Here is a 24,385-nt window from a genome sequence, read left to right on the forward strand (position 1 = left end):
CTTTCTATATTGGAAAGACAGAGAGACCATTAAAAAGGAGGGTCTATGAACATAATTATGATATCAAAAAAGAAAGAGAAACAAACGCACTTTATAAACACACAAAAACTTGTTCAGGGGCAACCTACTTGTTTTTTGTGTTAAAACAGATTCAGATAGATCCCAGGGGAGGCCCATGGGAAGACACATTAGAAAGTAGGGAGCTTTGGTGGCAGGTACATTTAGATGCTAGTAAAAGTCCAGGATTAAATGACTACATATCCATAGGAGCTATATTAAGATTAAATGCAAATAGAATTTAAACAATTGAATTCCAGATTTTAACACTAGGGGGCAGTAGACCATGGAAGAATTAAATGAATATATATTAATATTTTTAAATAAAAATAAAAATAAAACTTTTTTATTACAGTTTGGAATATCACTCACAATCTCATATAAAATAATAACAAAGATCTTAAGAAATCTATTAGATATAGTTATTAAGTCCCTATAAATTTAACACCTGCAAGGTATGTAATATTCATTTTGTCACTAGTTTGGTTTTAAACACACTTTATGCACTTTATATTTATATATATTTATATATTTATTTATATATTTATTTACATATTTGACTGTTTATATTTGTACATATAGCTATGTTTTTAAGCAGTTTTAACTTTTTACATTAATCAGAAGTGGCACAGGTAACATTGATTTTCCTTCATATTTAGAAGAGGTTAAGGATCTTACAATTAAAATTCCTTACAAGTCGTAATGTCAATACACTGTATGACCTTAAGTCCACTAAGAATATATATATGTAATGGCAGATGGAAGCCTAACAATGAGACAAATTCGCATTGAGCGTATGGCATAACAGCGAGAGTGAAGAACATATAGGAATGTATGTCCTTTAGAATAAGCGTCAGTGTTTACCACTGAGATGCTTAATAATTAATTTAGATACCCATGAATATTCATGAGATATTGAAGCCGATAGGGCATTTCAAAATGTGGAAATTGAGTGTCATTGGTACATTGTTTTTAATTAATGGGATATTTACCTATTTAAATGTTTAATTGCACAACTACCTTAGATCTGATGAAGTCCCACATTTGTGAGACGAAAACGCGAGTATTTTATGTGGAAGAGCGTTAATATATTTTTGTGTGGTATATCAATAAAAGTGAACTGTTCACTCGACTGCCTGGAGGTTTTTCTGAGTACCAGCTTTATCTACAGCAATTCGTTTACAAATATTTTAATACAATTAGCCTGTAGAAATATGGTAGTGCTGCAGAAAAGGCAAATGCTATGAGCTTCTAATGAACTTCATCCTGTTGTCCTGCATTTGATTCCTTCAAGTTTCCACTTTTATATTGTTCTTTTTGAAAAGATGTATTCATACTTACTAGACATATTTGCTAACAAACAAGAAAAGAACAGTAAACAATAAATACATTTAAAACCAAAATGAAAATAAATGCAAGACGGACACTACTCCCCACTCAGGCATAACAGATAAACTCTCCCAGCTAGGCATCACCCTATATGTTACCAGATGGGTAGCTAAATGACTCACTGATAGAACCCACTCAGTCAAAGGAAGCCACCTTTAGTAGTAGACCCATAACAAGTGGAGTACCCTAAGGATCGGTCTTGGGGCCTCTACTGCTTGGGATATACTTTTCTGAGGTGCAAGCCAAAATCAGTGGTCTGTGTCTGACCAAGTTTGCAGATGACTGCAAGCTGAGCACTGTCATAAATTCCCCTAGTGATGTGAACATCCTCCAAGAGGGCCTTAACCAAACTAATGACTGGTGCCAGAAGCATGGCCTCAAACTGAATGCCAAGAAATGCATCATTATCCCCTTTGGGGAAAATGGTGTCCTCACTAATTGTCACATTAATAACAATGTACTAAGCATGCAATCAGTCGTGAGGGACTTGGGCACCCAGGTTGATAGCAACCTGACTTTTGACCACCATGTTGCCTCCGTTGTACAGAAGGCTTTCTACATGGCCCACCTCATAAGTAAGGGTATTTCATCCAGGAGCAAGGAGGCCATAACATCCCCATACTCCTCCCTTATCAGACCCATTATCAAGTACAATGCCCCCTTCGGCATGTACCTTGCCAAGCACATGCAGCAGTTGAAGAGACCACAGAGGTTCCTGACCAGAAAAATCCAGGGTATCAAACACTTATCTTATACAGATAGGCTAAAAACCCTGTCCCTCTACTCAGTCTCATACAGACTGCTCAGAGGTGACCTTTGTCTGGCATACAAGGCTGTCTCATACTCAGCCTTGATAGAGGTGCTGCATATCCATAAGTCAAACTCCACTCACGCAACCCACATGCAGGGTCTCAACCTGGTCTGTGACATTAATATCTGTTGCATAGATTTCCTGTCCATGTCAAGCAGAGTACCTCTCTAGCCCTCTTTAAGATGAACCTGGATGATTGGATGGGAAACAGAAAATATACCCCTGGGATCCCACCTGTGTTCCTGCTGGACAGGGAAAACAGGTGCTGACTGTGAGAACATGGGTGAAATTCTTGGCTAAACTTATAAGAGCCTCCGGGCCAATGGCCTACTATCATCCTATGAACCTACATGTTCCAGTTGCTGCATGTGCCTGGTCAGATACATACTGACCTCCTTGGACCTAGATGCCATGCCCTTGTTTATAAATTAAGCAACATAGAATGATTTTATTGCTACCTTAAACACATGATGGTCAAAAGCCAGGTTGCTATCCATATACACTGTCAAATACCTGACTACTGGGCCCACTGTTAGTGCTATGTTATCACTGAGGTAGTTTTCTAGTGTGTCTGATATCCAAAAGGATACTATCATGCATAACTTGGCATTGAGTTGTAAGCCATGGTTTTGGCACCAGTCATTTACCTGTGTTTGCACTTCTAGTAGGATGTCAGTGTCCTGGGGGGATTCTATGACTGCTCCTAGTTGGCAGTCATCTGCAAACTTGATTAGCCAGACATTGTCTTTGACTTCTGAGAAGTCTTCTGAGTCTGTAGTTCCCAGGGTTTCATTGATGAATGACCTTTGTGCAGAGGGATGATCGTTGCAGTCCTCCATTCACATGGCACAAAGCCTGTCTGGAGGCTATGGTTAAATAGTGATTCCAGAGGTCCGAATAGGACATGCTTCAGCTATCATGGGTATATTATCAAGAACCATCAATCTCACATTCTTAGCCTTAGAGAATGCTTTTAGGACTTGTTCCCTAGTTATATTTGGGGGTTGTGCTTGATGGTATCACTCATAGGGGAGGGGAATGGGGGATGTGGCAAAACTGGAGCTGAATCTTTTGGCCAGCATTTTTCCCTGTATCTTATAGCTCCACTTAAGTGGCTTTATTAGCAGTCAGTTCTGCACACTGTTGTGTGTTGCCTTTCAGGTTTTGGACTTAGATAAAAAAAATCCTTGTGGCTGTCCTTGACCTGTGAGGCTATCTTTACTTCAGAACTGGATGTGATAGGCTTACTTTGCCTCTTAGTTGTTTGCTTAGCCAGAAGAGAGAGTTTTTATTCTGTTGGGTGTTGCCATTCCTAATTTTAGCTATGACTTTTTTCCTTTTGTTTTGCAATCGGTTCATGTTTAGATTCTACCAGGGTGGTTTGGTTTTTAGTTTGTTGTGGGCTTGTTTCTGGTAGGCACAGATGTCTCTATGCAACTATTAACATGATTGTACAGAGTTTCTGTGTACAATTCTGTATAGGAAGCTGTATTCTCCAGGTTTGAAGGAGACTTGAAAGTTTGTCAGGTAATCTCTTAATAATAGGTAATTTGCCTTAGAGTCATTCCTAACTGTTACAAGGTTTGCTGGGGACACAAAGGAAACAGCTTTGTGATCTGACCAGAGAGGATACCACACGGAGGGGGGGATGCAGTGTTCTCCCATATTTGAGAGTAACAGATCCAACATCTTTGCAGGGTCTATATCACATTATTGAAGTTTTAAAAGTTTGAATCACTAAAGGTCGAACTTTAATGATCGAACTGTTAAAACTTCAAATATAACAAAAAAACTTTTTGGAAACAAAACAAGAAAAAAAAGCGTAAGCATGGGGGCAGGCACCCCTGCACCCCCCCCCCACTCTTTAAATATACCAACTCTGAGATCTCGCTACAATGTAGGAAACGGAAATCTTCCATTTACACACTGTAGTGAACTGAAGTGCAATCTCGGAGTTGGTACATTTAAGTAGCGAAGTGTGTGGGAGGTGCATGGGGGGCTTGCCCCCCTGCTTACACCATTTTTTTCTTCATTTGTTTCAAAATTTTTTTTTTTCATATTCGAAGTTTTAAAAGTTCGATCATTAAAGTTCAACCTTTAGTGATTCGAACTTTTAAAACTTTGATAATGTGATATAGACCCTCATTGCATCCCTAGTGGGCAGATGGACGAACTGATGGGAGAAGCAGTTTTTGTTACAGGTCTGTGCTATATTATTACAAGGGGAATAGCAGCACCAACTTGTCCAGGGTGCTTGTGTTTACAAAGTCCAGGGCCTGCAAGTTACAGGTCATGTAGGATTCGCAGTTCATAGAGGCATAGCTAAAGTCCTTCTTGAACATAATATTGGGCTGAATGGTAAGTGTCTCCAGTCTGTTAAATATGAGCTATGGGTTTTGTGGCTCATAGATGGTGATCTACAGCTTGCAAGGATACATGTGGCAATTTGGACATTTTGAAGATCGAGTGTATCATTCTTGAGGTATGTGCTTATAATGTAGATTGAGATATCTCCTCCTTTAATCCCTGCCTGTGTAGTAGCTGGTCTAAATGTGTTGTATGCATTTTATCCCTGCACTGCCGGGGTGCTATTTATGGCTATAAATAATGTCTTGGTAACTGCACAGATGTTTCCATACTCCAAGGTGATGACAGCTTGAAGGGACTGAAGTTTCTTACTGGCACTGATCTGTAACACATTTACATTCTGGTGGGATGATTTTGCTAAGCAGGAAGGTTTGTCAGTTTTGCATTGCCTAAAAAGGTACTATGGGGGGGGGGTGATAATATTTTTGTCAATATTCAAAAGCGCATTGGAGACAGATGCAAACCATACTTAGCAAAACACCATGGTCTGTTGACCACATGGAGGTGCATGGGGGGCTTGCCCCCCTGCTTACACCTTTTTTTTCTTCATTTGTTTCAAAAATTTTTTTTTTTCATATTCGAAGTTTTAAAAGTTCAATCATTAAAGTTCAACCTTTAGTGATTCGAACTTTTAAAACTTTGATAATGTGATATAGATCCTCGTTGCATCCCTAGTGGGCAGATGGACTAACTGGTGGGAGAAGCAGTTTTTGTTGCAGGTCTGTGCTATATCATTACAAGGGGAATAGCAGCACCGACTTGTCCAGGGTGTTTGTGTTTACAAAGTCCAGGGCCTGCAAGTTACAGGTCATGTAGGATTCGAAGTTCATAGAGGCATAGCTAAAGTCCTCCTTGAATATAATATTGGGCTGAATGGTAAGTATCTCCAGTCTGTTAAATATGAGCTATGGGTTTTGTGGCTCATAGATGGTGATCTACAGCTTGCAAGGATACATGTGGCAATTTGGACATTTTGAAGATCGAGTGTACCATTCTTGAGGTGTGTGCTTATAATGTAGATTGAGATATCTCCTCCTTTAATCCCTGCCTATGTAGTAGCTGGTCTAAATGTGTTGTATGCATTTTATCCCTGCACTGCCGGGGTGCTATTTATGGCTATAAATAATGTCTCGGTAACTGCACAGATGTTTGCATACTCCAAGGTGATGACAGCTTGAAGGGACTGGAGTTTCTTACTGGCACTGATCTATAACACATTTAGATTCTGGTGGGATGATTTTGCTAAGCTGGAAGGTTTGTCAGTTTTGCATTGCCTAAAAAGGTACTATGGGGGGGGGGTGATAATATTTTTGTCAATATTCAAAAGCGCATTGGACACAGATGCAAGCCATACTTAGCAAAACACCATGGTCTGTTGACCACATTCTCCCATGTCGACAAATATTTATCGACTTTTAATGACACCAGAAGCTAAGCCAGTTATTAAAGTCAGTCATCTTCTGTTTGCATAATGGTATCATACTTGGTGAAAGTAGAATGCTGTTCAGTGCTAGGCTCACTCCAGCATAGGACACATAGTCCAGGAATTCCATAATCTCTCACTTCATATAGTAGAATGCTGTTCAGTGCTAGGCTCACTCCAGCATAGGACACATAGTCCAGGAGTTCTATAATGTCTATCTTCATATAGTAGAATGCTGTTCAGTGCTAGGCTCACTCCAGCATAGGACACATAGTCCAGGAGTTCTATAATGTCTATCTTCATATAGTAGAATGCTGTTCAGTGCTAGGCTCACTCCAGCATAGGACACATAGTCCAGGAGTTCTATAATGTCTATCTTCATATAGTAGAATGCTGTTCAGTGCTAGGCTCACTCCAGCATAGGACACATAGTCCAGGAGTTCTATAATGTCTATCTTCATATAGTAGAATGCTGTTCAGTGCTAGGCTCACTCCAGCATAGGACACATAGTCCAGGAGTTCTATAATGTCTATCTTCATATAGTAGAATGCTGTTCAGTGCTAGGCTCACTCCAGCATAGGACACATAGTCCAGGAGTTCTATAATGTCTATCTTCATATAGTAGAATGCTGTTCAGTGCTAGGCTCACTCCAGCATAGGACACATAGTCCAGGAGTTCTATAATGTCTATCTTCATATAGTAGAATGCTGTTCAGTGCTAGGCTCACTCCAGCATAGGACACATAGTCCAGGAGTTCTATAATGTCTATCTTCATATAGTAGAATGCTGTTCAGTGCTAGGCTCACTCCAGCATAGGACACATAGTCAGGAGTTCTATAATGTCTATCTTCATATAGTAGAATGCTGTTCAGTGCTAGGCTCACTGCAGCATAGGACACATAGTCCAGGAGTTCTATAATGTCTATCTTCATATAGTAGAATGCTGTTCAGTGCTAGGCTCACTCCAGCATAGGACACATAGTCCAGGAGTTCTATAATGTCTATCTTCATATAGTAGAATGCTGTTCAGTGCTAGGCTCACTCCAGCATAGGACACATAGTCCAGGAGTTCTATAATGTCTATCTTCATATAGTAGAATGCTGTTCAGTGCTAGGCTCACTCCAGCATAGGACACATAGTCCAGGAGTTCTATAATGTCTATCTTCATATAGTAGAATGCTGTTCAGTGCTAGGCTCACTCCAGCATAGGACACATAGTCCAGGAGTTCTATAATGTCTATCTTCATATAGTAGAATGCTGTTCAGTGCTAGGCTCACTCCAGCATAGGACACATAGTCCAGGAGTTCTATAATGTCTATCTTCATATAGTAGAATGCTGTTCAGTGCTAGGCTCACTCCAGCATAGGACACATAGTCCAGGAGTTCTATAATGTCTATCTTCATATAGTAGAATGCTGTTCAGTGCTAGGCTCACTCCAGCATAGGACACATAGTCCAGGAGTTCTATAATGTCTATCTTCATATAGTAGAATGCTGTTCAGTGCTAGGCTCACTCCAGCATAGGACACATAGTCCAGGAGTTCTATAATGTCTATCTTCATATAGTAGAATGCTGTTCAGTGCTAGGCTCACTCCAGCATAGGACACATAGTCCAGGAGTTCTATAATGTCTATCTTCATATAGTAGAATGCTGTTCAGTGCTAGGCTCACTCCAGCATAGGACACATAGTCCAGGAGTTCTATAATGTCTATCTTCATATAGTAGAATGCTGTTCAGTGCTAGGCTCACTCCAGCATAGGACACATAGTCCAGGAGTTCTATAATGTCTATCTTCATATAGTCCAGGTAGGTACGTCTAATGTCATTTACACCCAGAATGGACTATGAGTGAGTCATAATGGTACTTGTGGTTCAAAGGCCTGAGTGCATGACTGACTTGGCAGATCCTAGCCCCTGATAGGTAACTGACCTTGATTTTCTCCTTGTTCAGCCTGGTAACTGGGACAGCCATATGTTTCACAATGGAGTCTCTTATGACTAGAGTATTGGGAAGTGTGTTGGCTTGCCTTCTGGGCATTGAAGCTACATGAGATGCGTCTGTATGTGCGATATTTGATGTTGTTTCAGAAGAGTGCTTTGGGATTTGCTGAGGATAATTGATGTTGTTGGAGTGTCTGGATGTCTCTGAGTTTAGTAAGACTGTTTTTTAGAACCTCAGCATATGTTGGACTATGTGTTGGGTGCATGCTATATGTGGTGGATGAAGTGTGTGTGTGTTTTACTGACAACATGATTGTTGTATTGAGTGCTTGTATGTGAGAGTATTGCCTCCAGTGACATTGTGTAATTACATCACTTGCATACTGTATCAGTTTCTCTAAGGATTAGTTGGGTGTCAGTGAACATGAAGCAATTGTTACATTGTCTCAACACGCCCATATCCACCAGACTGGGGATGGAAAATTTGAGAAAGTGCATATCGTGATGTCAAATCCTTCTAGGTGAACTACAAGGTGTGGTACAAGAATTGCGACTAACAGGCTAGCTTGGGTGTTTTGAGGTTAGAAGCAAAAATTAGGCTATGTAGGAGTAGATTCATGGGTCAAAAGCTGTATATATCCAAGGCAGCAGTCTAGTTCACCTCTTTTTCAAAATATTAATAGAAAATGGTAATATATATATATATATATATATATATATATATATATATATATATATATATATATATATATATATATATATATATATATATATATATATATATTATACAATATAATTGTTTTATAATAAGTAATTATATATAATTTAAAGGGTGACGTTTTCAAATCATATTTGTTGGATCAATATAAAAAACAAAGATAGTTTGAAAGTGTATTTAATTGTTTCCTTGAATATTGTGGTCTGTGTCTCTCTGTAGTTATTTATTTTTCTATTTTACTGTTTCATAGAATATTGTGGTCTCTCTCCATCTCTGCAGTTACTTTCTCACTCACCCTCACTGTTCTTGTTCTGGTATTAATCTTGGTGGCTTTGGAATTGCCCACCCCTCCGGTAAATTTGTTAAATGTGTTTGAACACTCCTCATGGGTCTATCTCATTTGCTCACACAACCGAGTATAGTGAGATCATATTTTGATGCCAGACACTCCTACCAGTCCCATCTGTTCAGCTCTATCCCAGCTCTATTCCAGTCTAGTGTCACTAGCTCATTCTACTTAATACAGAGAGAACGTTTGTGAAGGGCAAGCTACTTAGGTCCTTAATTTTGAATTATCTTCTGTTTCTCCTTTCTCCTTTTCCACTTTCTAAAACAAATTCTAAGCTTGTTTCCTGCCTTTCCTGTAACTAGTCTAGTCCAGATACAGATTTGCTGTATCCAGGACTGTTTGTAAGCTTCTGAGCCCCCAAAGCCTTTCTGTGTTGGAGGGAAGCCTTCTAGGTTATCAGTGGGAGTGGTAAGCACTAGGTAGCCTATCTACCACAAGAGTGGTTTCTGGCCCAGAAATTGTAGTTTATTGGCCTTTTGGGCAGTTTTTCCATCTCTTTCAACTTTCTGGTTTAAAAGCCTGCATTTGTGCTTGTTTTCCACCTTTCCTGTAATTAGTTTAGTCCAGATACAGATTTGCTGTATCCAGGACTGTTTGTAAGCTTCTGTGCCCCCCAAGCCTTTCTGTGTTGTAGGGAAGCCTTCTAGCTTATCAGTGGGAGTGGTAAGCACTAGGTAGCCTATCTACCACAAGAGTGGTTTCTGGCCCAGAAATTGTAGTTTATTGGCTGTTTGGCAGTTTTTCCATCTCTTTCAACTTTCTGGTTTAAAAGCCTGAGTTTGCACTTGTTTCCCACCTTTCCTGTAACTAGTCTAGTCCAGATAAAGATTTGCTGTATCCAGGACTGTTTGTAAGCTTCTGAGCCCCAAAGTCTTTCTGTGTTGGAGGGAAGCCTTCTAGCTTATCAGTGGGAGTGGTAAGCACTAGGTAGCCTATCTACCACAAGAGTGGTTTCTGGCCCAGAAATTGTAGTTTATTGGCCGTTTGGGCAGTTTTTCCATCTCTTTCAACCGTCTGGTTTAAAAGCCTGTGTTTGCGCTCATTTCCTACCTTTCCTGTAGCTAGTCTAGTCCAGATACAGATTTGCTGTATCCAGGACTGCTTGTAAGCTTCTGAGCCCTCCAAGCCTTTCTGTGTTGGAGGGAAGCCTTCTAGCTTATCAGTGGGAGTTGTAAGCACTACATAGCCTATCTACCACAAGAGTGGTTTCTGGCCCAGAAATTGTAGTTTATTGGCCATTTGAGCAGTTTTACCATCTCTTTCAACTTTCTGGTTTAAAAGTCCACATTTGCGCTTGTTTCCCACCTTTCCTGTAACTAGTCTAGTCCAGATACAGAGTTGCTGTATCCAGGACTGCTTGTAAGCTTCTGAGACCCCCCAAAATTTCTGTGTTGGAGGGATGCATTCTAGCTTATCAGTGGGAGTGGTAAGCACTAGGTAGCCTATCTACCACAAGATCCAGGTACAGGTTCTTAGTTTTAGCAGTTGAATTTGCTTATTCGTGCTCAGCACTTGTTCAGAACTTGTTGTTAGCACTAAATAAGCTACAAATTACTACAGCACTCAACCTTCCTCTTTACCTAGATGAAAACAGTTTTTGTACTTACTTTCCTCACTTGCTTAGAGAAAAACAGCTCTTATACTCACTTTCCTCACTTGTCTAGAGGAAAGTAGTTTTTTATTCAGGCATGTCCAAGGGTCAGCTCCCAGTCTTCTCTCCTGTCTATCTGATGAATTTGGGCATCTTGAGGCAATGTAGCAATTGCCTCATGTACACAGACAACCCTCTCCCCCTACCACCCAACACCACAACCTATGAGAGGTGCACTTAGCTAGCCAAACTGAAGGTAAAGCTCTCTCCAACCAAGACTGAACTTAACAGTAAAGAGGAGAAGGTAAACACTTGCACTACACCACACTCATCGCATAGTCCCAGTAAACCTACACCACCAAAATCAACACATAGAAACACAAAAACATTCGCAGAGCCTCTCAATAATAATCTGCTCAAGCAACAGAGACCTATAAAGCAGAAACGCAAGCAACCTCCACCCCCCCAACACAACCCAAATGACATATAGCCCACAGACTCAGTGTGTGCCAGTAAACCACAGCCCATAAGGCAAACCAATGTACCCAACACACTAGTCATAGGTGACTCTATAGTCAGGCACATTGATATCCCACTCACCAGGCTAAACAAGGAGAAGGTTACTGTCAGCTGCTTGTCAGGTGCCAGGATCCACCACATAACCCACGCTCTCAGGTCACTCCACAAGTACAAATATGTCTCTGTCATTGTCCATGTTGGTGTGAACGACCTGAGATGTACCTCCCTGGACTACATGAAAAGAGACATGGAAGAGCTCTCCGATCTTGTAGCCCAGGCAGGTATGACCCTAGCCCTGAGTAGCACCCTGCCCTCGCCCGGAATGATACAGCAGTACAAGGACAAAATGATTGACTTCAACAATTGGCTAAGCTTCTGGTGTCATTCTAAGGGGATCCAGTATCTTTCTGCCTGAGATGACATGGTCGACAGACCATGATGCTTTGCCCGAGATGCCCTACACCTGTTGCCCCTGGGATTCAGGATACTGGCTAAGGCTCTTGCCGCCCCTATAGTGCCTTTTTAGGCAAGGTTCAAATGACAAATTCACCACTGTAACCAGAACAGGCAAGCAAAAACTGAGGGTATTGCTACTCAATGCTAGAAGTCTAAATCTCAAAATGCACTCACTCGAGGCACTCCTTAAAATGGAGAACATCGATATATGTGCAGTGACTGAGCCCTGGTTCAAGGCTCTAGAGAGCACTCCTGCATTACCAGGCTATTACTCATACCACACTTTTCGGCCATCTAACTTGGACCAGAACACCAAAGGCAGAGGTGTGTCCATATTCATTAAGGATATCCACACCTCCAGGCTAGTTGCACAGCAAAATGCATCCGAGGTTATCCACGTGCAACTAACTCTGGGCAAAACTGCAATCCAAATTGTAGCTTGCTACAGATCTCCCACCATGCCCAAGGATTCCCACTCCTCTTTTCTTGATATACTGGAAAATATTAGGGTTCAACCAAACACCCTAATAATGGGCAATTTCAACCACCCCACCATTAACTGGGAAAACTACTTATGTACCAACTCCTTTGCTCAATGCTTTCTGGAATTCATAAATTCCAATGCCCTGGATCAACTTATCCACACCCCCATCAGGGGCAACAGTATCCTAGACCTAGTCATTCCCAACATGAGTGACCGGTGTTCCACACCTGTAGTCAACTCCTCATTGGTCAGATCCGACCATTAGCTAATCATCCTAAATATCCACATCCTGCCCGCACCCAACATTAAGGAAACCATGGTAAAATATTTCTCCAAAGCCAACTTCATTCTTCTTAAGACAGAAGTGGTGAACTTCATGACACCCATGCAGATGGACAATACAGTTATGACTGCTGAATCCTACACAAATGCACTCTATAAGCACTTACATGAGTGCATGGACCGTGCTATCCAACATCCTGGCAGATAGGTTCAGTGCTAACTTTACCCCTTTCTCACCCACTAAAGGGCCCATATCTATACAGGAAGAATGCATAGTCCCTGTAATCACATCTGTGCAGGTAAGAGCTGCACTCTCTAAAACCAAAAACACAGCATCCATGGACCGGACAAGATCCCAGCCTGTGTTTTACACGAACTTCAGAATGAACTGGCTCCCCACATAAGCACCATGTTCAATCATAGTCTCATGTCAGGCTTTGTGCCCACTGAATGGCACACAGCATCAGTTATCCCACTCCACAAAGGGGGAGCCACCACTGATCCTGGGAACTATCGCCATATTAGCCTGACCAGCCTGGTCTGCAAGGCCATGGAACATTATCATGGAACTCATAAACAGAGACACTGGTAACCTCCAAACTCTGGACCCCACCCAGTTTGGGTTTGTGAAAGGCAGATCATGCCTTCTGAACCTAATTGACTTGTTTGAGGCAGTCAACAAAGCCGTAGACGAGGGTAAGTTGGTTTACACAGCCTATCTTGACCTCGCCAAGGTTTTTGACACCATCCCCCATTCTGGAATTTTAGCTAAACTCACTAAACTAGGTATAAATCCCTATGTGACAAGATGGGTTGCCAAATGGTTCACTGATAGAGCCCACACTGTAAAAGTTGCAGACTCCAAATCTGACTTCAAACCAGTGACAAGTGGAGTACCACGGGGTTCAGTCCTGGGACCTCTCCTGTTTGGTATCTACTTCTCTGAAGTACAGGCTAACACAGAAGGCCTCTGGCTAATGAAGTTCACAGATGACTGCAAACTAGGAGCCATAGTCAAGTCCCCAAATGATGTGGACATCCTACAGAAGGGCCTCACTGAGACAGATGCCTGATGTCAGATGCATGCCCTCAAGCTCAATGCCAAAAAGTGCATTGTCATCCCCTTTGGTAAAAACTCTGTACCCATGAACTACCACATAAACGGCAGTCTACTTAATGCCGAATGTGTGATAAGAGACCTTGGGACCCAGGTGGACGTGGTCTCTCGTTTGATAATCACATTGCCACAGTAGTCAAGAAATCCTTCTATGTGGCACACCATATCACAAAAGGGTTCTCATCCAGGAAAAAAGAGGTCATTGTTTTCCTCTACTCGGCACTCATTAGACCCATTATAGAGTACAACGCCCCTTTTGGAATGTACCTCACAAAACATTTGCAGCAGCTGGAAAGGCCACAGAAGTACCTCACAAAGAGGATTACTGGCCTCAAACAGATGCCCTACACTGACCATCTCAAAAAACTCCAGATTTACTCTGTAGCATATTGCCTACTCCGAGGAGATCTCTGCCTAACATATAAAGCTATGTTAAACCCAGAGCTGTTGGACATGCTACACCTAAAGAAATCCCAGTCCCTCCGAGCTACACACTCTAGGGACCTAAACCTTGTCACCACAATAAACAGGACATGCTGGAGGGATAGATTCCTGTCCCAAAGACTTCCTATACTCTGGAACAAGCTACCCATCTATATCAAGCAAAGTTCCTCATTAGCACTCTTCAAGAAAAATCTTGATGAGTGGATGGGAAATAGGAAATACACCCCGGGAATCACTTCTGTGGCTCTGCTCAACAGGGGCACAGGAAATTAACTTTCTTGGGTGGCATAAGCCAGAGAACTTGTTGGCTAGGCTTACTTAGGCTCTTGGGCCGATAGCCTAGTACCTACCTATGAACCTATGATTTTACCAGAAAAGACATTCAGAAATTAAAGGAATTGTTAATAAACTAATGGAAACTTTGGAAACGTTTCATTAAAAGAAAAAAAAAATCATGGTACCGTAACCATAAAACATTCCAGATAATAGTAATGATAATAATAATAATTACAAAAAATACTTTACATAAGAAGTTTTACACTTATTTAATAATTAAAAGAACAAAAAAAATTAGACAAGAAATAAGACAGTTAAAAAAAACAGTAACATGAAGAATCTAATTACGTATTAATTTCATTAGTTAGTCCTGTGAGATTTAAGATCCCATATTTTAATATTAATATATTTTCTTTAAACAACAAATACTTTTTCCAGTCACCACCATGTCTAATATTGAGCCTAGGTTTTTCTAAAATTGATGCTCTTAAACCTTCTAGATTAACCAGATATAAAGCAACTGAGTCCCTGATGATTTCCTGATAGAACAGGGGGAGTACCTGCTACACTTTCTGCATGTATTACTGGATCAGAATACATAGTGAGGCAGGTGTAGTGTAGTGTAGCCCATCAGTATAAGGGTATCATCTTTCTCCTAAGATACAGCCCAACATTTTATAACTGCTAATGTCAAAGGTCACCCTTTTGACCTTTTGTTCAGTAGTAATAACAGAAGTTAGTGCTACCATTCCCCTTGTAATAAAATAACACAGTCCTTTAACTTGGACAGCCCCTCCCACCTCACAATCCCTTATCAATAAAAAGCAGCGTTGATGTTTTCCCATATCCTGATCCTACTTTTAGTTATCAGTTAAGAGCTCATTCCTAGAGTACCCCTACCCTCAATGTCCCAGTCCCAATTTCAGTAGTTAAGATATTTTAAGTCTAACATTCTTTCTCCACGCCATGCTCTTGTCACCAACTATGGTGTTATATGCAGTGAGATTTCTTTCACTGTTACAATGAACTGTTTGGGTATATTTAATCTTAGGATAGATGATCAAGTGAGACATCTTTAAGCTAGTTATATACCTTATTTAAATATTTAAATATAAATTGAATTTCATCAGATCAGTAGACTGCATTTATGTTCATGCAGACATGGGAGGGGGTGGTTAGGCAGATATTAGTTTGTTTTATTTTTATTTCTTTATATTTGTTTACTAGGGTATTGCTCTGACCTCAGTGGGCCATTTGTAGGCACAACCCATGTGAATAGGATCTCATAAGAAATGAACAAAACATATTTACAGATTTAAGGATGTGCTAAAAACATATTTAAAGATGCAAGAATATGCTACAATATTTAGTTCAAGAAGCCGTTTATGTCAAAACATGGATGAAAAATGGAATCATGCTTAGCAGAGCATTAGAAAAGGCATGTGTAAAAGGCTGCAGGTAAGGATATCATGGAAGAAGACAGATAAATGGTAAGAGAGGTAAGCAGAGGGAAGAGGAGTAGAAAAGAGTGGACGTGTGAGAGATGCGAAGAGAAGAGGGGGGTAGTTCGAATGAGAGGCAGTAAGTGAGGGGATGACAAAATGAGATAAGAAAGGACAGCATATGGATAATGGGGTGTGAGAGACCTGCAAGGTTCATGTAAAGTGACCTCTGTGAGTACAGCTGCACTTTTCCTGATCGACAGAGGAATGGAATCCAATAGTTTAAATGCTAGGATGGGGAATATATGGTTGGTGTAATGAAGTTTAGTTTTTGAGTTAGCAGGGTGGGTTGAGATAGAGAGCTAACCAGACATTATATGTGGGGGGTTGGTAAAGAGTTTATGAGTGAGAATGGAAGATACCTCAAGAGAAAGAGCTTTGTGAACTAGTGATCCTAGTAAAAGGTTGGCCGTCAAATGTATAGGGAGCCATCCGGCTTGGCGAAAGTTAGGCAGTGGTGTACTATAATGTGGGAGTTAGTAATGAATTGGTAGATTTTACTGGAGGTGATTTGCAAGGTGGTGGCATTTTTTCTTTGAGGTTGCAAATATTATGGGTAGTCCATATTTAACTTGAGATAAAAGTATTCCTTTGTCTATGACAGCTTTGGTTGGCTTGGACAGAAAAGGTGATAGTTTGTTTGCCCAGAACAGTGGTGCATTGATCTTTTTATGTATGTTTTGAATGTGTAGTTGAATGTTAAGAGATTGGTCTAGGCAAATGCCAAGGATTTTGAAGGATGGGGTAGTTTTCATGGAGGTATAATTAACATTTTTATATTGAGGAAGCCGAGTACTTTGGCTATTTTATGGTTGGTTCCAAATAGAGTTACTTTTATTTTTGAGGGTTTGAGTATAAGATTCTGGCCTATTAGCCATTGATTGAGGGTTTGGAGGCCATCTTGGAGCAGAGTTTCTATAACAGAGTGGAATTTGTTTAATGTGTAGATGACTATGTCATCTGCATAAAGAATTAAAGGAATCTGAGGGTGATCAGATGGGAGCTTGTTGATAAATATGGCAAATAGCAGAGGAGCTAAAGGGGAACCTAGGGGGACTCCTCACATGAGAACAGCTGTTTCAAAAGTTGTGCTGCCCACTTTCACCTTGAAGGATTGATTGGTCAGGAAATCTACAAACCAAAGATTTTGTATTGACACTAATACATACGTCAGTTAATTTGTCAAATAGTAAGTTATGGTCAATTAGATCAAAGGCCTTTGTGAGGTTAGTGAAGAAAGCTCCTGTCAGATTGCCTTTGTCCATATTGGATAGGATGTCATCAGTGAGGGAGTACAGAGCTGTTATGGTGCTATGTCCAGACATGAATTCATGTTTGGACAGAAGATGGTATCGATGTAAATAAGCAGTAATTTGCTTGAAGATAATTTTTTCTAGTATTTTACCTAAAGTGGGAGGCACTGAGATAGGATGATATTGTGAAGCAGAAGTTGGGTAGTTTTGGAATAGGACTGACTATAGCTGTTTTCCATATCTGAGGCTGGTAGATGAAGTCCTTACAAAGGTGAATGAACCAAGGATCTAATTTATCTGAGTCTGGAGGAGTATCTTTTTAAATTTGGTCTATTTGTGTTCTAGTCTCTAGTTCTAATCTTTTTGAAGTGGAATTATGGTAAGTAAATAGGGAGAGAGGGCTGTGTAGGTGGTAGGTAAAATAGTATTTGTGTGTGTGTGTGTGTGTGTGTGTGTGTGTGTGTGTGTGTGTGTGTGTGTGTGTGTGTGTGTGTGTGTGTGTGTGTGTGTGAGGAGGAGATGTCAACCCAAGCTCATAGAACTATATTAATTGCCTCTGCTATGGACATTTGCCTAAAGAATGAGGTCAGCATGCTTTAGGAATTGGCCTATGTGACAGTCAAGACCACAGTCAAAAAGTCCAAAATTTTTTCTGTCTAAGTATTAGAAAATATTGAGAATTTATGAAGGTTGGTACTTTAGATCAGATCACTCATTCACCATAACCTGAATTACTCCTTATATTTACTCTCTGCAAAACTGTGACTTTGCTTTTCTAAGTCTTCTATGCTTTGATTCTGTTTTAGTTTACAAATTTTTAGCTGAACTGAAAAAATGTAATGCAGTCCTGTCAATGAGTGAATATTCTACCTTACAGTAACAGATATAATTCCTGTGATTTTTAGTCTATGAAAATTGAAGTCCATTTTTTAAATAACTGTAAATCAGTATTTCTGATTATGATTTAAAGGTGGTCACAGAGCTTCACTTTAGTTTGGTTTATGAATGAAGAGTACTCATACCATGAAAGAATGGGATGCTTATAACAGGGGACAGTAACTGGGTAGAAATGAGAGCCAAACAGGTATCAGTGATCATGTACAAATGTACTAGTGTTAATTCATTTAATTGTATGATATTATTGTAAAGGCAGAGACCAGTGTACATGAGAGAATGATGCAGTGATGATAGAGGTCTGTACTGACAAGTTAAGATGTCATTTGTACATGACATTTGTTTCAGCCTTATTTGTAGAAATGGCATGCACACTGTATCCTGCAACAAGAAATTGTTCTACGCCGGTAAAATGGCAATCCTCCTGGTACTTTTAGGTGGGATTTATAAAGAATGGTACACGTCTAATTCTTCCTTCTTAATAATGCCTAAGGAGGGGGTACTGATTAGGTTAGACTCAATGGATAAGTACAGCGTACTTTGGCAAGAGTTTGTTTTAAGCTGCCATTAAATTAAAAGTGAAAGTTAAAAAATATCAGAATTCAGATTCCAACAACATTTCAGCTTCATTAACAGCAACATAATCTGTACAAACCAGCAGACGTCACAGTCTCAATAACACATTACTCTAGAAGGCACGGCAATCATACTGGAATGAAAAGTCTATCTTGCATTGGGAAAGACCTTGCAGAGCTTATACTTCTGTTAGTGGTTCTAACAAAAGTACTACTTATATTGGTTTGTAAACATCTCTAGGACTTAGGTGACCATCCCATTTTTCAAAGCATCAAAATTTAAAATTTAGCGTAATACATTAAACTTCTTTATAGTATAACTTACAAGAATTTAGGGATTTTAGTTACCAGAAAATGTGAAATTTGAGTCCTCCCATTTAACCCTCTTTGAGGTTCATAAGGTAACATATTTTCTACCTAGACTATGTATACATTGGCACTATGGCACTGGTTATGTAACTGCTGGTGAATTCACATTAATTATGAGTAGCATAATTATCTTTTAAATGGGAGGCTAGTTCAATTCTTGGCTGGGGCACATTAAATGCATAGTCTGCATATCCTCTGTGTGTCCTAATGGATTTTTGCTGGACACTCTGGTTTGTTTCCACATATAAAAGGCATAAAGAAAAAAATCTAGCAAGGCTAGACTTTCCACTGTGTGATTCCTTAAACATCTTATATCAGAGGTGACATGGGATATATACAATTGACCCTTCAAGGACATTAGGTGCTTCAGTTAAATGGCAATTATGAATATCCATGATTTTTTTCTTTTTTAAGTCTGTTTATGGACAAATTCATGCCAATAAAGGCAAACCCCATTAGCTGTGGATATGCATGTTTCAATCTTCTTATGGCATCATCAGCACAGCATAAGTGGAATGTTTGGTTAACATTTAGAAACACAGGATTGTTGTACCCAGCTGATATCCACAACCATTGGGGTGCCTACAAAATATCCCAACTAACAAACTAAAACAATGAATGAAAAGGTCACACAGAAAAAACAATTGGTTAAAAAACAAAAAGAAAAATCTAGCAAGGCTAGATTTTCCACTGTGTGATTCCTTAAACTTCTTGTATTAGAGGTGGCATGAGATATATGCAAATGACCCTTTAAGGACAGCAGGTGTTTCAGCTAAATGGCAATTCTGAATGGCCATGGCTTTTTTAAGTCTGTTTATGGACAAATTCAGGCCAATAAAACAATTTTTTTAACCGAGTAGTCTTTTTCTGTGTGACGTTTTCACTCATTCTTTTAACATGCAAAAGACATGGCATATCTACAATGTTATCCCCTAAATTGCTTGTAGTTGTGCAAGCTAAGAGAATGAGTATCCATGTGGGCTGCCACCTCATTTTGAGATTTGTTCCTCTGTCTTGTGACGTGTATGTTGGGTTGGCCACTGGCTTTTCCATGACTCTAGATGCAAAAACCAAATGGCTGCAGGTACACTGAGGTGCCCAAAACACACAATGTATACCATGACTAAAACCGTTATACACAACATAGACACACTTTGATGATAAATGCAGAATTGATATAGCAGACTTGTAATTTTGACAAACAAAAAACAATATGTTGGACAAACCACCCGGCTATATTTTTTTTGAAATTAAAGATTAAATTTTAATTAAATTAAAAGAGAATAACAATATACAGAAGAAAATACATAAAATATATCAATATATATAAATAATATCATAAAATAAATACTAAAAAAAATTTATTTAATAAATATATTTTTAAAATAAATATTTTTTAAATAATTATTAATTTTTTTTAAATATATTTTTTAATATTATTTGTTTAAATATATTTTATGCATTTTTCTTATGAATATTGATATTTAAACACACAATATTTATAAAAAAAATATTTAAAACAATAATATTAAAAATTATTATATTTAAATATATTTTTAAATATTAATATTTTTCATATATTTTATGCATTTTTATATTGATATATTCTGTCTCATCAGTTGTAGTGATGTGGTCTGATGAAGCAACATTAAGTTGTGAAAGCGCCACCCGCTGTCTCTCTGTGGTAAGTACAGTGACTGATTTCCAGTGTGTAACTTTGGTGCCTTAATTTACTTTTGCTTTTCCATGACTCTAAACTGGATTAAGTAGATAATTAGATATAAATGAATGAATGCACTTTAAAATGATTTTTAAATGGTATTGGATAAAATATGAGGTGGTCTAATTTCCTTTCAGCTGGTTGAAGGCTATAAAACTTCTTTTCATCCAAACATACTCAAGACCTGAGCTGCATAATTGTAAGTCCATTTTTCTAGAGCTGTGTATGTTCAAGATCTTCAACAGATTACTCCATTGCTAGTTATTTCTTTACATCACTTACTGTGGCCTGCTCAGCTAATTTAATATGGAGCTTGTACTGGCCTCATCAGTAACTCAATCTAGTTGAGTGACATTCATGATGGATCACATATAATGGGCAGAGCAATCCTATACAGGTTTGAGGGAGCTATTTTAATTGGTGGTCTGTGAGATTCCTGTAGGATAGGAAAGGAAATGATGGCATAGGTTTCTCTGAGAAGTAAGGAGGCAGGACTGCCAAACAAAATTATTGATAAGTCAGTTGAATCAACAGTTAATTACGATTAGGCATGTGATAAAACTCAATTTGAGGAAAAGTGCAGTAGAGTGGTGAAGAGACATATATGTCTGGCCTTATGCAAAGTGGTATATTGGCAACTAAATTTGCAATTCACCCACATAAGTTCAGAATTTTTAGCTGGAAATAATTTACATAAATACTTCTACACATTTGGTAGATTCAGGTATACGGTCCCTGAAGTACTGGGATAATTTTGGTGAGGTTTTTGAGGTTGAGACGGACTTGGATAATACTTTTTCCACTCTGCTTTGATGGCATGGTTTAAAGCCCAGCTGACATCTCTTTCAAATGATTTATGACAGGGTAGCCTGGAATTATCCCCCTTACCATTCTTATTAGGGATATCCCAGATGGGGAACTTAGCAGTTTTGGTACTATCTGAAAAGGTTATTACTAGAAGGTGAAAAAAGAATTCTCTCTCCTCATATAGAGAATTTGTATTGATTATTTTTAGAACTGGAAAATATGGATGGAATTCTGACAAAAGAAGGGACAAAACAGTGGTATAACACAGTGGCATTAGACAGCAAAATAAAACAGAGGTATAATATAGTGGGTACGGCAGTGGTGTAAAACAGAATAATGCAGCAGTGTAAGACAAGGGTATAATACAGTGATAGAAGGCAGTGACAGAGAACAGTGACATAAGACAATTGTATAAGACAGTGGTAAAACAAAGCAGCATATGATAGTGACATAAAACAGGAATAAGACAGCAGTGTAAGATAGTGGCATAAGACAACTGCATAAAACCATGGTATAAGACAGTAATATAGGATGGCAGTATTACATGGTGACAAAAGACAGTAGTATAAATAGTGACATAGAGTGCTGTAAGACTGTAGTAAGACAGTGGCATAGGACAGCACCAGCATTAGACAGTGGAGAAAGACACGACTGGTATAAGGTAGTAGCATAACACAGCAGTATATTAAAAAGTGGCTTCATGGGTTTGACTGCCAAGAAGGTAGAATAAGAGGACTGATGGTTAAAGCCTCTGACTGTTAATCTGTGTACAGTTCAGAGCTGAATTGCTCCTTTGTTAGTTTAATTTTACTTTATAGTAGCTTGCATTTTGGGATATGGGTTATAGCAGACAATTTGTTACTAGCTTTTTTGTTCTTTAATTATTGTATTTATCAATATTTAAGTTGGCATCTTGTTCATGTTGGAATAATTGAAAACCTGAGTTTAATAAAAGTGTTATTAAAAAGTGAAAAAATTAACAAAAAGTACTGTGGAGTTGTTATTACAAACACATACTAACATTTCACAATTCATGATGTTTAGGAGTTTAGAATTCGGCAACAATACAAGTGTTATGGCTAATACAACTGCTGTGACTACTGACAACATAAATGAAACAGACTTACTGGCCCTGTCATCATACAAGTAGCGTGTTCATGGCAGCCACCATTGTTTCCGTCTATGCATGGATTGATTGGCATACAGTTGTAGCCGTCACCACTGTATCCACTCTGACATTGGCATGAAACTTTAACTCCACTCTGGAAGCAGAGAGAAGTCTTGGGACAACCTCCATTGTTCTGCTTACAGTGGTCAACAACTGTATCAAAGAGAAATGCAACAGAATTACTTCAAATTGAAAACAAATATTCAACAAGGCTGAATAAACTGGTAAAAGAAAAATGACTGACTGCATTATTTCTATAATGTGGATATATGTTTCTGATACAGACACATTGTAGACCAAAGCATCCTTATCTGTTTTTACCTAAAAAATATAATCACAAAAGATGTCTTTCTGGAGGATAAAGCCTCCTACTGCACTATCTGAGGAGCTCTGCAACCACTTTCAACTTTAGTTACATGAAAACTCGAGGCTGCTGCATTTCAGATAAATGCAATGGAGTTGTGAGATTTTTGTAATTTCCCTGTAAACAAATTACAGTTTGAAAGACTGAGATTTACTTGACAGTCACAAGGTGTTACATGCATTCATATTTTAAAAGAAAGTCTTGCAAATTTACTGCTATAATTTGATTTCTAGGGATGTAGAGTAGTGCAGGAACACTTTTAATTTGTAACAGTGAGTTTGCACTTTGTTATTTTACATGAATCATACGTTCTTTTAGTTTCTGGGATCACAATATTGGGTCCAAAAATTCCAAAAGAACACAAAGCGATGCAAATTAGGAAAACTTTGGGCATTTGGGATGATGGTACAATCAGAGTTATGGAAGTAGAATTATATACTGTCTGTTACTGTGGCTGTGCGACAACTACTGATTGTAATATAGACAAACAGATAATGTTGCAATCATTTTGAAAATAATAATACTGCAACAAAAGCATGATAAAAGTCACCATAAAATAAACAGCACAAAAATAGCAAAAAAAATATATTTTTAATCCAAACACACGGTAAGCACTTTCATCAAAAGGCAGTCTGATGAAGTCTTGACAATTATATCTTTTGATGAAAGTACAAGTATGTGGTTGGATTAAAATATTTTTGATTGCTGTTTTTGAGTGTTTTTATTATTTTACAGATGCAGTCATTGCCTGGCTGCAGAGACACTATGGGGAATGTAATTAGGCCTGTCATCACAAGGGAGGCAACAGGTGGTCTTATGGAAATGACCAGTGACAGAAATATAGACTTTATCATTAAGGTAGTGAGCCATACCTGCTCAGGTAGACTCGGTTGTGATTAAGGCTGTATAAACCGCAGTTTTTAACAGTACACATGGACACAGATTCAAAATGGAAAAAGTTATAAAAGACTTCATAACTATTTTCAGTTTACTAGGTAGTGTACCCCAACAAATGGACGCCTCTAGTGAATATTACTAGTCTGTAAAACAAAAATTATTCATAGCACTTGCAAAACCTAGGTCATTATACACTAAAATGTGTAAGACTAAGAGGCAAACTAATTTTAACTTATAAAGCCTCCAGAGTGGGAACATAATTTATTCAGATTGGTCTCATGAGAATGTGAACAAAAACTAGTTCAAGAGAAAAAGATATGGTTACAGCAGCAAAGAACTAGGGGAACAGCAAATGTCATGGGTTCTCTTATAGGACAGGATGAAGTTACAAGTTAGAATTTGTTAAGAAAATCTGAATAATATTGTGCGTATGGCACAAAGGAGAAGAATCCCTGACTGTAATGCAGATGCCCTCAACTCAAAATGCAGATGGCCTCAACTCAAATAACAACCCCAGATGGTGGTGGAACTGGCTGTGAATAGTGGAGAAAATAAGCAGACAATGGCAGTCTGCACATTCAAGGGGGAGGGAAGCTTTCTGATCCA

At 38.9% G+C, this 24,385-nt stretch overlaps 1 protein-coding gene across 1 annotated transcript in view; it reads right to left on the reverse strand.

Annotated features, from left to right (window-relative positions):
• STAB2 (stabilin 2) overlaps positions 1 to 24,385 on the reverse strand; it is a 922,612-nt gene that overhangs the window by 171,430 nt on the left and 726,797 nt on the right. Inside the window, exon 59 of the mRNA XM_044087850.1 lies at positions 22,478 to 22,671. Coding sequence (XP_043943785.1) covers positions 22,478 to 22,671 — 194 coding nt within the window. The remainder of the gene's footprint in view (positions 1 to 22,477; positions 22,672 to 24,385) is intronic.

This window comes from Protopterus annectens, chromosome 11.part0 (genome assembly GCF_019279795.1).
Source record: "Protopterus annectens isolate FY-2018-M chromosome 11.part0, PAN1.0, whole genome shotgun sequence".
NCBI lineage: Eukaryota > Metazoa > Chordata > Ceratodontiformes > Protopteridae > Protopterus > Protopterus annectens.